The 13,659-nt window shown below is 48.8% G+C and overlaps 1 protein-coding gene across 1 annotated transcript; it reads left to right on the forward strand.

Annotated features, from left to right (window-relative positions):
- The first annotated feature begins 5,316 nt into the window (after nucleotides 1-5,316).
- On the forward strand, nucleotides 5,317-7,943 carry LOC119349226 (endoglucanase 3). Its single transcript, XM_037617258.1, has 6 exons — nucleotides 5,317-5,736; nucleotides 5,825-6,031; nucleotides 6,155-6,355; nucleotides 6,432-6,524; nucleotides 6,738-7,175; nucleotides 7,298-7,943. Exons 1-6 carry the CDS (start codon nucleotides 5,515-5,517, stop codon nucleotides 7,628-7,630), a joined length of 1,494 nt encoding a protein of 497 aa, XP_037473155.1. The 5' UTR covers nucleotides 5,317-5,514; the 3' UTR covers nucleotides 7,631-7,943.
- The last annotated feature ends 5,716 nt before the right edge of the window (nucleotides 7,944-13,659 follow it).

Consider the following 13,659-nt stretch of genomic DNA (forward strand, 5'->3'; position numbering starts at 1 on the left):
CCCTTCCGATACTCCGGTTTGTAACCGATACACTCCGGAACCCTTCCGGTGTCCGAATACCACCTTAAAATAAATCAATCTTTACCTCTCGGCCATTTCAAGACTCCTCGTCATGTCCGTGATCTCATCCAAGACTTTGGACAAACTTCACTCATCAAAAACACATAACTCATAATACAAATCCTCATCGAACGTTAAGCGTGCGGACCCTACGGGTTCGAGAACTATGTAGACATGACCGAGACACATCTCCGGTCAATAACCAATAGTAGAATCTGGATGCTCATATTGGCTCCTACATATTCTACGAAGATCTTTATCGGTCAAACTGCCCAACAACATACGTTGTTCCCTTTGTCATCGGTATGTTACTTGCCCGAGATTCGATCGTCGGTATCATCGTACCTAGTTCAATCTCATTATCGACAAGTCTCTTTACTCATTCTGTAATGCTTCATCCCGCAACTAACTCATTAATCTCATTGCTTGTGAGGCTTATAGTGATGAGCATTACCGAGAGGGCCCAGAGATACCTCTCCGATACACGGAGTGACAAATCCTATTCTCGATCTATGCCAACCCAACAAACAACTTCGGAGACACCTATAGAGCATCTTTATAATCACCCAGTTACGTTGTGACGTTTGATAGCACACAAGGTGTTCCTCTGGTGTTCGGGAGTTGCATAATCTCATAGTTAGAGGAACATGTATAGGTCATGAAGAAAGCAATAGCAATAAAACTTATCAATCATTATGCTAAGCTAACGGATGGGTCTTGTCCATCACATCATTCTCTAATGATGTGACCCCATTCGTCAAATCACAACACATGCCTATGGTCAGGAAACATAACCATCTTTGATTAATGATCTAGTCAAGTAGAGGCATAATAGGGACACTTTGTTTTGTCTATGTATTCACACATGTACTAAGTTTCCGGTTAATACAATTCTATCATGAATAATAAACATTTATCATGATATAAGGAAATATAAATAACAACTTTATTATTGCCTCTAGGGCATATTCCTTCAGACTGTTAGTGTTTAGTTCTTGTTTTCATTTGTATTGATGAACAATGTGAAACTATGTATGTATATATGGATGAACTCCGTGAAACTATGTATGCATTGGATCGTTTAATACCCTATGTGTTCTGTTGCATTGATGGACTACTAGATGTTTGATACCTGGGCTATGTTTGATGTTGAAACTATATATATCATATATATCTTTTGAAAATGCAGGGATATAACAGAAAACAGAAAAAACAACAACAATACAGGAACTTTGCCGTCCGCCACCGACGGCAAAGGGACCTTTGCCGTCTGCCACCGACGGTAAAGAAGCCACATGGCAGCAACCTACGCAACCTGGGAGCTGACCCATTTCGTCAGTTTGCCTTTCATGGCAGACGACAAACGGCTGGGTCTGCTGACGCGTCTGTTAGCGTCACAAAGCAGACGACAAAGGGTTGTGCAGCTTTGCCGTCAGTTGACGGACGACAAAGGCTGCTGTTAGCCACCTAATGTGGCTAACACATGGTTTGTGTCGTCCATGTTCTTTGTCGTCTGCCACTTACGGTAAAGGTCCTTTGCCGTCCGCTTTGCGGAAGCAGGCGGCAAAGAACCTGTTTACTGTCGCTCTCTTTGCCGGGCAAGTTTGCCGTCGGTGGCGGACGACAAAGAGCTTTGCCGTACGCTTTTGGTACCTTTGCCGTGTGCCATGGCGGACGACGAATAAGTTGATTCCTGTAGTGGTTGATGGTGCTTGAGAATAATGACAATTGATCCAACACCATGCCTGGATCCAGGCGAACCAAGGGAGGAGAACGAGGACGAGAATGCTTATTTGAAGAAAGGAGTGAAGTTCCTAAGTTTGGCTGGGGTGAAGGTTTTGTTGTTTGACTATGCCATTTGAAACCATAGGCCATATTATGTTGAGCACTTCGACACAAAGTTGCGTTACACCATGAAGTGTGAGCAAGAAGGATGCCCATGGATAGTTCGTGCAAGAAAGCTTGAAGAAACTAGAGAAAGGGTGTTAAAAGGTTGCGTAGCCACTCATAGGTGCAAACCGACATCAAAACGACTTCGTAAGACACACCGTTAGCTCACGTATGAGTATCTCAGATACAAATTTATGAATGACATAGCCGTTGATCCCACTGTCAAAGTGAAGTTTCTCATGCGGATGGTCAAAAAGCAATTTGGTTACGAAGTCAAGTATGGGAAGATATGGAAGGCCAAGGCAAATGCTATTAGGATGTTGTATGGTGATTACGAAGAAGCATACAACCACCTCCCGAGGTTGTTGGCAACGATTGCACGTAGGAACCCGTGCATGCATTATGTGGTCGATGATATCGACAGAGTGTTCCACCGTGCCTTCTAGAGTTATGGGTAATGTGTGGCGGGCATTTGAGCATTGTTGCCCGGTCTTGTCTCTAGATGGCACCTTCTTGATCGGCAGATACAAGGGCATACTAGTGGTAGCAGTCACGCACTCCTCCAACGACGATGTGTTTCCAGTGGCATTTTCTTTGGTGCCTTCCGAGCACCAAGACAACTGGGAGTGGTTCATGGGTCATTGATGAGTCCAATTTATTTTATAATTTTACTAAGTATTTTGTGCCTACATGGTAGGATTTATAGAAGTTTATCGCGTTCGTGCACCTCTTTTTGTTGATAATCTCTCAGGTAACGCCTTTTGGACCATTTAACAGAATATGGAAGAAACCCCCAGAATGGCGATGGAATCACCTATTTGAACTGATAATCACCTACCATAAAAGAATCAAGCAGGAAGGTTAAAGAGGAAATCGTCACCATGCTTCTAGAGCAAAAGATAGTGTTCCATGCAACTGCGCCCGCTCGCATGGGCGACCGTATGAAGTGTCAAAGATGTCGCCAGATCGACTAATTCCACCCCATGAAATCAGAGCGGGGATCAGACGCTCAGAGAGACCAGAAACTCGTCTAGAAGGCAGAGCCCTAGCCTCTAGAGTTCATCCGGAGGAGGGACTGGCAAGGAGAAGAGCCGCATCTTCTTCCTCACGCCCGAGGGGCCTACAACATCATCACCACTGACATCATCATCACCATCCTCGCCACCGGCATCGTCATCCTCGTCCACATCCTTACCATCGTAACATCAAGAACCCTAGTGGATCATCTTGTGTGTTATCTGAATCACCCATCCATGTTTGCCATCATCCTTGTCATGATGTTTGTTGTCTCCATGTGTGAGTAGACCCCTAATTCTCGGGGATATGGATGAACATTGGTGTGTGTAGGATCTGAAACATTATTTTGGATATGAGATCCTCTGTTGAATGCTTAGTTTAATAACTTCATGAATGTTGTGAAGGGGTCCCACTCAGCATCTGTGCCTTATGGCCACGAAGTATACCACTATCATTGTAAAGGTCTAGGATGTGAAGGTAATTCGAGGTGACAGTAAAAGCCTTTGCTCCTAACCTTTGCAATTGATAGGTAATTCGAGGTTCTCAATGGCCCGAGCATGATGCTCCTTGTCGAACTCCTTGATTAATTTGTCGTACCAAGGTCCATCAGCATCCGCCATCCGACCAAACAAATCATAACATGATCTATAAGTATATGAACAATATCAAACAATACAATTTGCTTCTCCATGTTATGCATTCCTTTTCCTATATGCACACATCATTCTCCTCAAACATACGCACATCATCTTTCAATAAAAAAAAGTCTAAAATAATATAGTGTCACATACAACCATATGCAAAATTTCATCATATCCAAATACATACTCCCTCCGTTACTTGATGTCATGTGTATAGATTTTTGAGAAAAAAATCTGAAATATAAGGTGTATTGCGTTTCACCACTTTTCTAGATAATGTTTTTAGGGATTTGATTACATTTCCTTATATTAGGGAAGCTCCTCTATTTTCTCATGTCAATTAGTTAGGTGTAATCTCGCCCAAAACTTATGAAGTTTTTCCTTCATGTGCGTTCTTTAATTTCTGTGCCAAAAACTATACACCTACATTTATGAATGGAGGGAGTATCATCTAGAGTATCCAAACCAATCTCTCTAACAAATCATGCCACACACAACCATCAAATTTCATCATCTACTATCTACAAATCATCTACACCATCTAAGAACCACACAAAAATTCCTAAAACAAAAAAAATACTCATCTAATATCACCCAATGTTGAATAATGCAACCAAAATGAGATATTCTAACCAAAACAAATTGGAGGGAATGGGGGAGAATACCTCGAGGATGCTTGGGGGGCTCAGATCCATGAATTTGAGTGGAGGATGGAGTAGATCAAGGGGTGATTTTGTGTGAGGGAGAGAGCCCTTTTTTGCTTTGGGCGGTGCCAGGAAGAAGACGGGACTGGGTGGGTTGGGCCTGCGCGCGTTCGATTCAATTAGCAGGGCAAGACGCCAAGGTGCTTGGTGTTTGGACCTTTGCCATGCCAGCCGGTCAACGGGTCAGGTGCCACCCGTGTAAGCTGGACGCTAGGGATGTTGGCGTGATAAAAAAAGAAATCAGATCTTTTTCTAAACAAGGCCAGTTCGGGATTTTGTTAGCATAAAAGGTTAGAACGGAAATCTTGTCCTTCCTGCACGCACGCAAGACTTGGGGCAACACGGTGGCACTGCTAGACCGTGGAATGACCTCATGCACGCATCTTTGATTCGTACGGACTCATACTGGTAGCATAGCAGTGATTATTGTTTAGATAAGAGCAGACTTATTCTTGATGATTTATTGTAATATTTTGGTGAGTGCTATCGATGCAGCAGCTCCCCAAACTAAGCACATGAGCATATTTTCCCAGCATTTTGGAATTAAATAATCCCGAGTGAAGGAGAGAAGCGGGAAACTAGCTACTCAAAGTGGTGTGTACTAGTACTAGTGAGCCTTGAGTAATGTAGAGTATTTACGTACTAGCGCTGCCACAGTGCCATAAGTTGAAACACGCCATCTTTGGATCATGTCTTCCTGCGCCAAAATGATCTGAAAACGCTGGCACTGTTTCTTTCGCCATAAGAGCGAAACCAGTACCACTAATGGAAGTAGAGCCATTTGGCCCATCCCGCACCGGACATTGCCATGTGAACGAGCCCACATCTCGCAGAGAAAACTGAACTTCTCTAAAACGATGTCTTCTTGAGCCCAAAATGATCTGAAAACGCCAGTATTCCTTTCACCATAGAAGCAAAACCATCACTACACTAGTAATGGAAGCAGCGCCATTTGTTTATCAAAGCCTCAGCTCCCACTTGGCACTGCCATGTGAACGAGCTCGCATCTCGCTGAAAAAAAAACCATGGCCGGTCTTTAAAAGCAGCGCTCGAGTGCCAACTACAATGGCAGAGGCGCAGAGCAGGGCAGAGAGGAGAGGTGGCCGGTAGCCGGTAGCCGGTAGTTAACCAGCACTAGCGCTCTGCTCCGGTTCTTCTCTCCCCTGCACACACACGGCGCACAGTTGTTCGCTCGCTCGCCCATGGCTGCCATCCTCCGCTGCTGCCTCCTGCTGGCCCTGGCTGGCCTGCTTCTCCGCAATGCCGCCGCCCTGCCGCACCACGGCCCCGCCAAGCACGACTACCGGGACGCCCTCACCAAGTCCATCCTCTTCTTCGAGGGCCAGAGGTCCGGCCGGCTCCCGCCGTCTCAGCGCGTGTCCTGGCGCCGGAGCTCCGGCCTCTCCGACGGCTCCTCCGTCAAGGCGAGCACCTCCGGCCCTTCTTGCTGCATTTCCTCTGCATTGCATGGCATTGTGTTCGATGGCTGACATGCTGGCTGGCTGTTTTCAGGTGGATTTGACCGGCGGGTACTACGACGCCGGCGACAACGTCAAGTTCGGGTTCCCGCTGGCGTTCAGCTCGACGATGCTGGCGTGGAGCGTGCTGGAGTTCGGCGGCATGATGAAGGGCGAGCTGCAGCACGCCCGGGACGCCGTCCGCTGGGGCGCCGACTACCTCCTCAAGGCCACCGCCCACCCCGACACCGTCTACGTCCAGGTCCGTCCCTCGTTCCGGCACTGTTGATTGATGCATGGGGCTGGTGTTCCTCGCCGCAAAGTACAAAGCCATGTGGACCGGACCACTCCTCAACTCACTGTGAGCGTGACCGACTGTCGCTAGGTTGGGGACGCGGGCAAGGACCACGCGTGCTGGGAGCGGCCGGAGGACATGGACACGCCGCGCACCGTGTACAAGGTCGACCCCAGCACCCCCGGCTCCGACGTCGCCGCCGAGACCGCCGCCGCGCTCGCCGCGGCCTCCCTCGTCTTCCGCAAGTCCGACCCGGCCTACTCCAGCCGCCTCGTCGCCAGGGCCAAGAGGGTACCACCCCACTGTCTACACACCACATCCACCGTTGCCTCTGCTGCATCTTTCTCAGCTGCTCTGTTCCGCGTAGGTGTTCGAGTTCGCTGACAAGCACAGGGGCGTGTACAGCGCCAAGCTCTCGTCCTACGTCTGCCCCTACTACTGCTCCTACTCCGGATACCAGGTATTGGTCCCAGCTGCTGCACCACTATTGTCTTTTTTCTTGCTCTGCGCTGCTTTTCCTCCATTGGCTGGCTCCACAGACCTGTGAGCGAGCGAGCATGGGCGCCAGCGGCATGCATGCGCTCTGCCCTATGCTCGCCGTCGTCTCGTCTGCTTTTCCTCCCTCTCGTCTCGTGCCGTTTGTTTAATGGGCCCGATAAATGAATCGACACAGGACGAGCTGCTATGGGGCGCCGCATGGCTACACCGGGCGACCAAGAGCCCCGTCTACCTCAGCTACATCAAGGTGAACGGCCAGCTGCTCGGCGCCGACGAGCAGGACAACACCTTCGGGTGGGACAACAAGCACGCCGGCGCCCGGATCCTCCTCTCCAAGTCCTTCCTGGTGCAGAAGGTGGGCGCGCTGCAGGAGTACAAGTCCCACGCCGACAGCTTCATATGCTCCATGGTGCCCGGCACCCCCACCGACCAGACCACCTACACCCGGGGCGGCCTCCTCTTCAAGCTCAGCGACAGCAACATGCAGTACGTCACCTCCAGCTCCTTCCTCCTGCTCACCTACGCCAAGTACCTCGTCTCCGCCAAGAAGAGCGTCTCCTGTGGCGGCGTCGCCGTCACGCCCCAGCGCCTCCGCGCCATCGCCAGGCGCCAGGTCCGTCTCAGCTTCTTGCATTGCATTGCTTCTCCATCAATCCATCATCGTCGTCGTCGTCGTCAACAGCAGAGCTGCAGAGCAGAGCAGATCATCATGCCGTTTGTTTCTCATTCCTGTAGGTTGACTACTTGCTGGGGAGCAACCCGATGGGCATGTCGTACATGGTGGGGTACGGCGCCAGGTACCCGAAGAAGCTCCACCACCGGGCCTCCTCGCTGCCGTCCGTGGCGGCGCACCCGGGGAAGATCGGGTGCTCGCAGGGGTTCACGGGGCTCTACTCCGGCGCGGCCAACCCGAACGTGCACGTCGGCGCCGTCGTGGGCGGGCCCAACCAGAACGACCAGTTCCCGGACCAGCGCAGCGACTACGAGCACTCGGAGCCGGCCACCTACATCAACGCGCCGCTCGTCGGAGCGCTCGCTTACCTCGCGCACTCCTCCGGCCAGCTCTAAAAATCTAGGGTCCCGAGATGAGATTCTTCGTTGCCTTGATTGTTCCGGTGATCTAATTGATTGCCGTGAAGTGATCCGGAGACCCCAGTGCAGTGCAAGCAAAACAAGGGCACGCACGCGCTAGTGGGTCTTGATTTATCCTTCCTACTACTTGCTTACTACTTTAGGTGTTCCGTTGAGTACAAGTGCTGCTAAGTATGTACGCCCAACTGTGGTTCATGTATGTACTGCTGCCGTCGTTGTTGCAACTCGCAACTCATTGTGAAATCAAGTCTTTGTGTCATTGTGAAATCAACTGGCCGGTTGCGGTGTCTGTAATGTGCAGCTCTGTTTGATTTGGTCTGTTGCACTGTAAAGCATACACACACTAGAGGTTATCATCGTAAGTGGCTACAAATCTCGCAGGTTTTAGCTGACATTGTACTCCTCTAATTAAAAATTGGTGACGCTTAACAGACGAGAGTAGCGCCCACCGGGAAGACAACAACCATACATAGCCAGAGGAGCGGTCAAGATGGACGAGGTGTACAACCGAATAACTGAAACGTAGCGGTGATCTCTTGTGTGATCCACATGGCAATGACGACTCGTTGTACCTCCTAGCACAATTGCCCAGTTGTAGATGCTCCGCCGTGACGTCGCGCCATATTCATTTTTTTTAATACTATTTTGTTAGTTCAATTTAGGATCAAGGTTTGACACAAAATACGAAGAGGACCAATAAACCAGCATGGAGGTAGTAACGTACGTATAACTATAACTAACAGGATTTGCTCATAGCACACTGAAATAATAAAAAAATCCAGACTACCCCAAATGTCGTGACCTGTCTAGACGTCCAAAACTCCACAAAACCGAACCCAAGGGGTAGATTTGGGGGAGTCCGAAAATACGTCATGTCGGACTCTGTCACCCTTGGCCCACCCAACCGCCTGCTCTCTCACCCAAAAACCCCTCTCCCAGTGCCTCGGCCCGTTCTCCGCGACACATTGATGCATGCCAGAGGAAGAACATGATTGGACGAACGGCTTCCAACCCGCATTTATGCTGACTAGCCGGTCGTCCGCTTGCCATGCATTCACATCTCTGCGGCAACCGAGAAGCTTACTTCGGCCACCCACATTTAACCCGACGCTTTGCCTGCCCGGGCTATTTAGAGTCGACGGACGACTCTCCAAAACCCTACCGCTCAAGCACCTTCTTCGTCCGTCCTAGGCGCCGGCTGACCATCCCACCATTGTTCGTCGTCGGCCATTGCAATGGTCGGGGCTGCTGGATTACGCTGTCGTCGTGGCGTCGCATCGAGATCGAGGTCAAGGTCCATGGCGCAGAGGTACGAGCCAACCTCTATGCTCTCCGGAGCAGAGCTCGAGCGAGTCGGAGATGGAGGATGAGGAGGATGAGGAGGGTGACCCCATGGCAATGGCGGAGATCGTCATGGAGGAGGCGGAGGACGAGGAGCATACGCTGCACTGGTGCATGAGCCGTCGGCGTCTGGTTTGATCCTGCTGCAGGCGAAGCAGCACTATAACCGCGTGCTGGCGGAGGTGGAGCAAGAGAAAAAGGCGGCGCCGGTTTACGTGTTCTGCATGCCGCAGGAGAAGCAACGGTACAACCTAGCGCTCCACGTGTGGGCATCCGAAGATGCCGTTGCGTCCATGGTAGCGACCGATTCAGGACTCCCCGATGAGCAGCGGGCGATGCTCGAATCCGTGCACAATGGCCTCACCACCTGCCGTCAGCGCTGACTGCAACGTGTCAACAAGGCGGAGAGCAACAAGGCGGAGAGCAACGTGTCAACAAGGCGGAGGTGGCAACCGACGACACCAAAGTCCGCAGCTCCACCTCATTCGTGCCGTCTCGCATCAACGACGAGGCCATACCGTCCAACATGGCGATCGCCCACCTGACCTCCACACGTCCAGGTGCACCCCGACAAGGAGGGGTAGAGTGCGTGGGACATGTTAGAGCCCGGTCTTTTTGCTATGTATAAATTGTTCTAAAATGAATGAAAACTCTGTCTTCTTTTATTCAGTAGAGTTGGATGGCATCCACCCCGATCTTTGTATACAGACACATGGCACATCCGAACGTGTCCGCGAACATTTGAGGACGTTTGTTTTGGTAATCGGCATTGAAGTTGCTCTAAGATGCATCAATGTAAATTGTACGATCTAAACATCGAACATGCACTAGGAGAGGAGACGATGTCAGGTAGGGGCCTTAAATAAATGAATTTCCCTCCATGAAAGAGATCTAATCCAAGATTGGATCAGGCTATAAAAATGTCTGAAACCAGAGATCCATCATCCAGTCCAGCCATACCAGCTGGTATATTCTTTGACAAGACTCCATCCCCAATGATCCAGGAGAGAAAGTACAAGCATCTCACGTGAAGCTGTTCAAAGCAGACGCCCTTGTCATGTGTTCCTGAATCCAGTGGATGTTATAATAACTTGGAAACAGAAATGTTGAATCTCAATCTTTCACCCTTGCAGGAGCTGCTAATTTATCATAAAATGCGCTGGAGCTTAGAAAGTAAACTGGACACATTTTGTTAGCTAAATACGTCCAGTTGTAGGCTCCTCTGCTGAGCAGAGATCACATGATGGGCGCATGCTTTCAATGCGAAACGTAACGTGCGCCTGACAAACCTTCTATCCATCAGCAAGTGCCAAGTAATACGTAGTATATGCTCCAAATCGGAAGTACCACAGCGTAGGGCCGCTCGGGACGGTCAGTCGCTGCGGCATCGGAGGACGAGATGTGCTGTGAGACTGTCACCGGGAGCAGTAAACTACTTCACAGAAACCATATTTGCTCTGCGGCCAGCTTCCCGCCAAATTCAATTGCTCTGAGACCGGCTCCCCGCCATATTCAATCTTCTTCTCCTAGCCCCCTTCCCGCCAACGTCGACTGCCCAAAATAAAGGCCAGACCAGTAGCGGTTTGTTACGTTTGTACTACTAGCTATAGCTAAAGGAATCAAGAAGCAGCCCTGATGTGTTTTTACTTTGCCTGATTCTTCTGCTCGTACGCATGGTACGTATGCAGCAAGTTGGAATATATTTTGTTGATTCTTGGGGGCCACGAAATAAGCGTCATAAGAAAACTGGACGGACATGTCAGAGGATAAGTATGTATGTACACATGGATGTTTATGTGTTGGGAGAACATGGGATGCCATTGGGTGGAGTGGTCACTCCTGGTCAATTGGTAAATGCATATTTGGTTCGCGGTTCTGAAAACATTGGGAGAGAAACCCCCCGCAAAAAAAAAAAGCATTGGGAGAGAAAAACACATCAATATGATAGAAATGCAGGTGCAAAACGGTAGACCAGAAAGCACAAAACAATAATAATCAAATTGGCTATTGTTCGGTTCAGAAAATAGGATGACATATGAATCCTACTAAACACGGTCAAACTACATGAAAAAGTATAATTACAATATTATTATGCCACTAACTCAGTTGAAAGGAATTGTAACAATCCCATCACGTGTTCCTCTACCTCCCCCAAGAAAAACTTAGGGTTCCTCCGCCTCCTGCCGGCGACGCCGCCGGTCCGCCTCGTCTTCAGTGGCCTTAGGGCCAGGTGACATGGTGGATCCCGGCCTTGCCGGCAGGAGCGCTATGTTTTTAGATGTTTCTTCAAGTTTTGTTACGGTTTGCGTCATGCTCAGAAAGACGAGACGACGACGGCTCCGTGAAGATGGAATAAGGTTCTTCTCGCCTAGCCCCCGTTCCGGTGATGTGTCTAGCATCGTCGGTGTGCGTGTGGAGATGTGTCTCCGGCGGATCTGTCCTTGGTGAATTTGCCGGGATCTGTTCATAGTTTGTTTACGTTGTGTTTCTTTAGGTTGGATCCTTCCCATCTACGCTACTCTTCATCGACAGCGGTTACTGTTCTGCTGCGCTGGTCCTATGGGGTATTAGCACGACGACTTGCCGACTGTCTACTACAACAAGTTTTGCCTGGCTCCTGCGAGGGAGGGGCGATGACGGCGGCGCTCATTCGGCTCACTTTAGTGCTTGTAGTCGTCGCTAGGTGTCCTATAGACCTGAATGTATTTTTTATTATTTCTGGTGTTTGTTGTACTGCCATGATTGAAGATGAATAGATTGAAAGTTTTCTCGCAAAATAAATAAATAAACTCAATTCTTGTAGTTCATCTATAAGGGCCAGTTCTTTGGACTCGATTATGAAGAATCACTGCCTGGAAAATCACAATCGCAAAAGAACTCATTGCTTCTCCAGGAATCGTCTAGAATCACCCACAATCGGCAGTGTATTTCAGAATCGAGCAAACTTGACGATTCTGGCGATTCCCGCAAAGCAAAACGATTCAGTTTTAGCAAATACCCCTATTGGATGTAGAAATTACCCCCAATATGCCACTCGGGCCAGCCGACCGACAGAGGCCCAGCCCAAAGTAATCGTCGATTCCCCCCAGTCGCTCGTCCCCGTCGCTCATCCCCATCCCCGTTCGACCTAGGGTTGGCGCCGCCAGCCGGATTCCCCGCCCCGAAATCGTCAGCTCCGCCGCTGTCGGTCCTCTACAGGGCATCCCCGTCCAGTCCACAGCCACCCCCGACCCCTCGGCGCCGGCAGCAGGAGGCGAACCGGCTTCCCCTCCCCAACCCAACCGCCCTGCAGCAGGAGGCGCCGGCGTCGACCGAGCTCATTTCGCCAGTGTTGGTGAGCTCCTCTCTAACTCATCCTTTCTCCCCTTCTCTCTGTCATATCTCTGTTACATATTAGTTCAACTCTGTTTGCATGAATAAAAAAAAATTATACGGCTACTTGTTTGCTTATGCTGTTTTCGATTTGTATGGTTATTTGGTTAGTATGAAATTTGTTTGATTGATTGCTACTGTTCGAACTCTGTTTATAGCAATGAAAAATTGCATGAATGATTGCTACTTTATGAATTTTGTAGTGGTATGAAATGACTGCTGCTTAGTAAAAAAATAGTTTACATTTAAACGTTCACATATTGATGTTGTAGATGGAGAAAGTGAAGTATCCAAAAGCAATTTGGGATAGTGCGGCTCATTCCTTATACGAAGACCATTGCTGCTACAAATGAGTGGTGGGCATTGGAGTTGAAGGTACCTTTGTTGTTTGTCATTTTTATTAAACTGGGAGTCATGTTGGATTTTTCATTTCATTTAACATGAATGTGTGCTATTTCATTGGAGGCACGTCCGCAGGCTAGCAAGTTTCGGTATGCTACACTTGCGGAGGAGGATAAAATGGAGGAGGTGTTTGATGCTTGTTGTGTCACAAATGAGCATGCGAGGGTGCCAATGCCAACATATCAAGGTTCTACGTCTCGAATCACTTTGGATGATGAGTCTGGTTGTGAAGGTGATGAAACTCAGGTTACACCTCGTCCTAATCGTGCTAAGGGTGGGAAGAAGAGGGCATGTCCTTATTCGCTAAGTCCTAAGATGAATGAAAAGTGGGCAAGTGAGCATGCAAAAAATGAGGCATTTGTGCATATGGTGGACCTGTTTGATTCAAGGAACAAGAGAGATGAAACTCAAGTTTCAGCAAGAGAGGAGATTCACGAAATGATGGCCATGGTAGAGGCGGATGGTGGTGCACCTGGGAGTGATGTTCATTTCTATGCTTCACAACTATTTAGGGATCAGACAAATCGTGATGTTTTCTCTGCCTTCAAGGGTCACGAGCCTAGTGCTAGGCTTCTATGGATAAACAAAACATGGGAGTTCAACAATAAGTAGAACCTCTATGTTTCAAATGCTTTCAACTTGTATCGTAGTGAACTATTTTATTTTGTTGAACCATTGTATTTGCTTTGAACTTGTACCGAATTGAATTATGTTGTTTGCCTTCTTATGAACTACTCTTTTGCTACTGCACCTTGTTATGAACTACTCTTTTCCTACTGCACCTTGTTATGAACTACTCTTTTCCTACTGCACCTTGTTATGAACTACTCTTTTCCTACTGCACCTTGTTATGAGCTACTCTTTTCCTACTGTACCGAATTGTTGTAACC

This window comes from Triticum dicoccoides, chromosome 1B, assembly GCF_002162155.2.
Source record: "Triticum dicoccoides isolate Atlit2015 ecotype Zavitan chromosome 1B, WEW_v2.0, whole genome shotgun sequence".
Lineage (NCBI taxonomy): Eukaryota > Viridiplantae > Streptophyta > Magnoliopsida > Poales > Poaceae > Triticum > Triticum dicoccoides.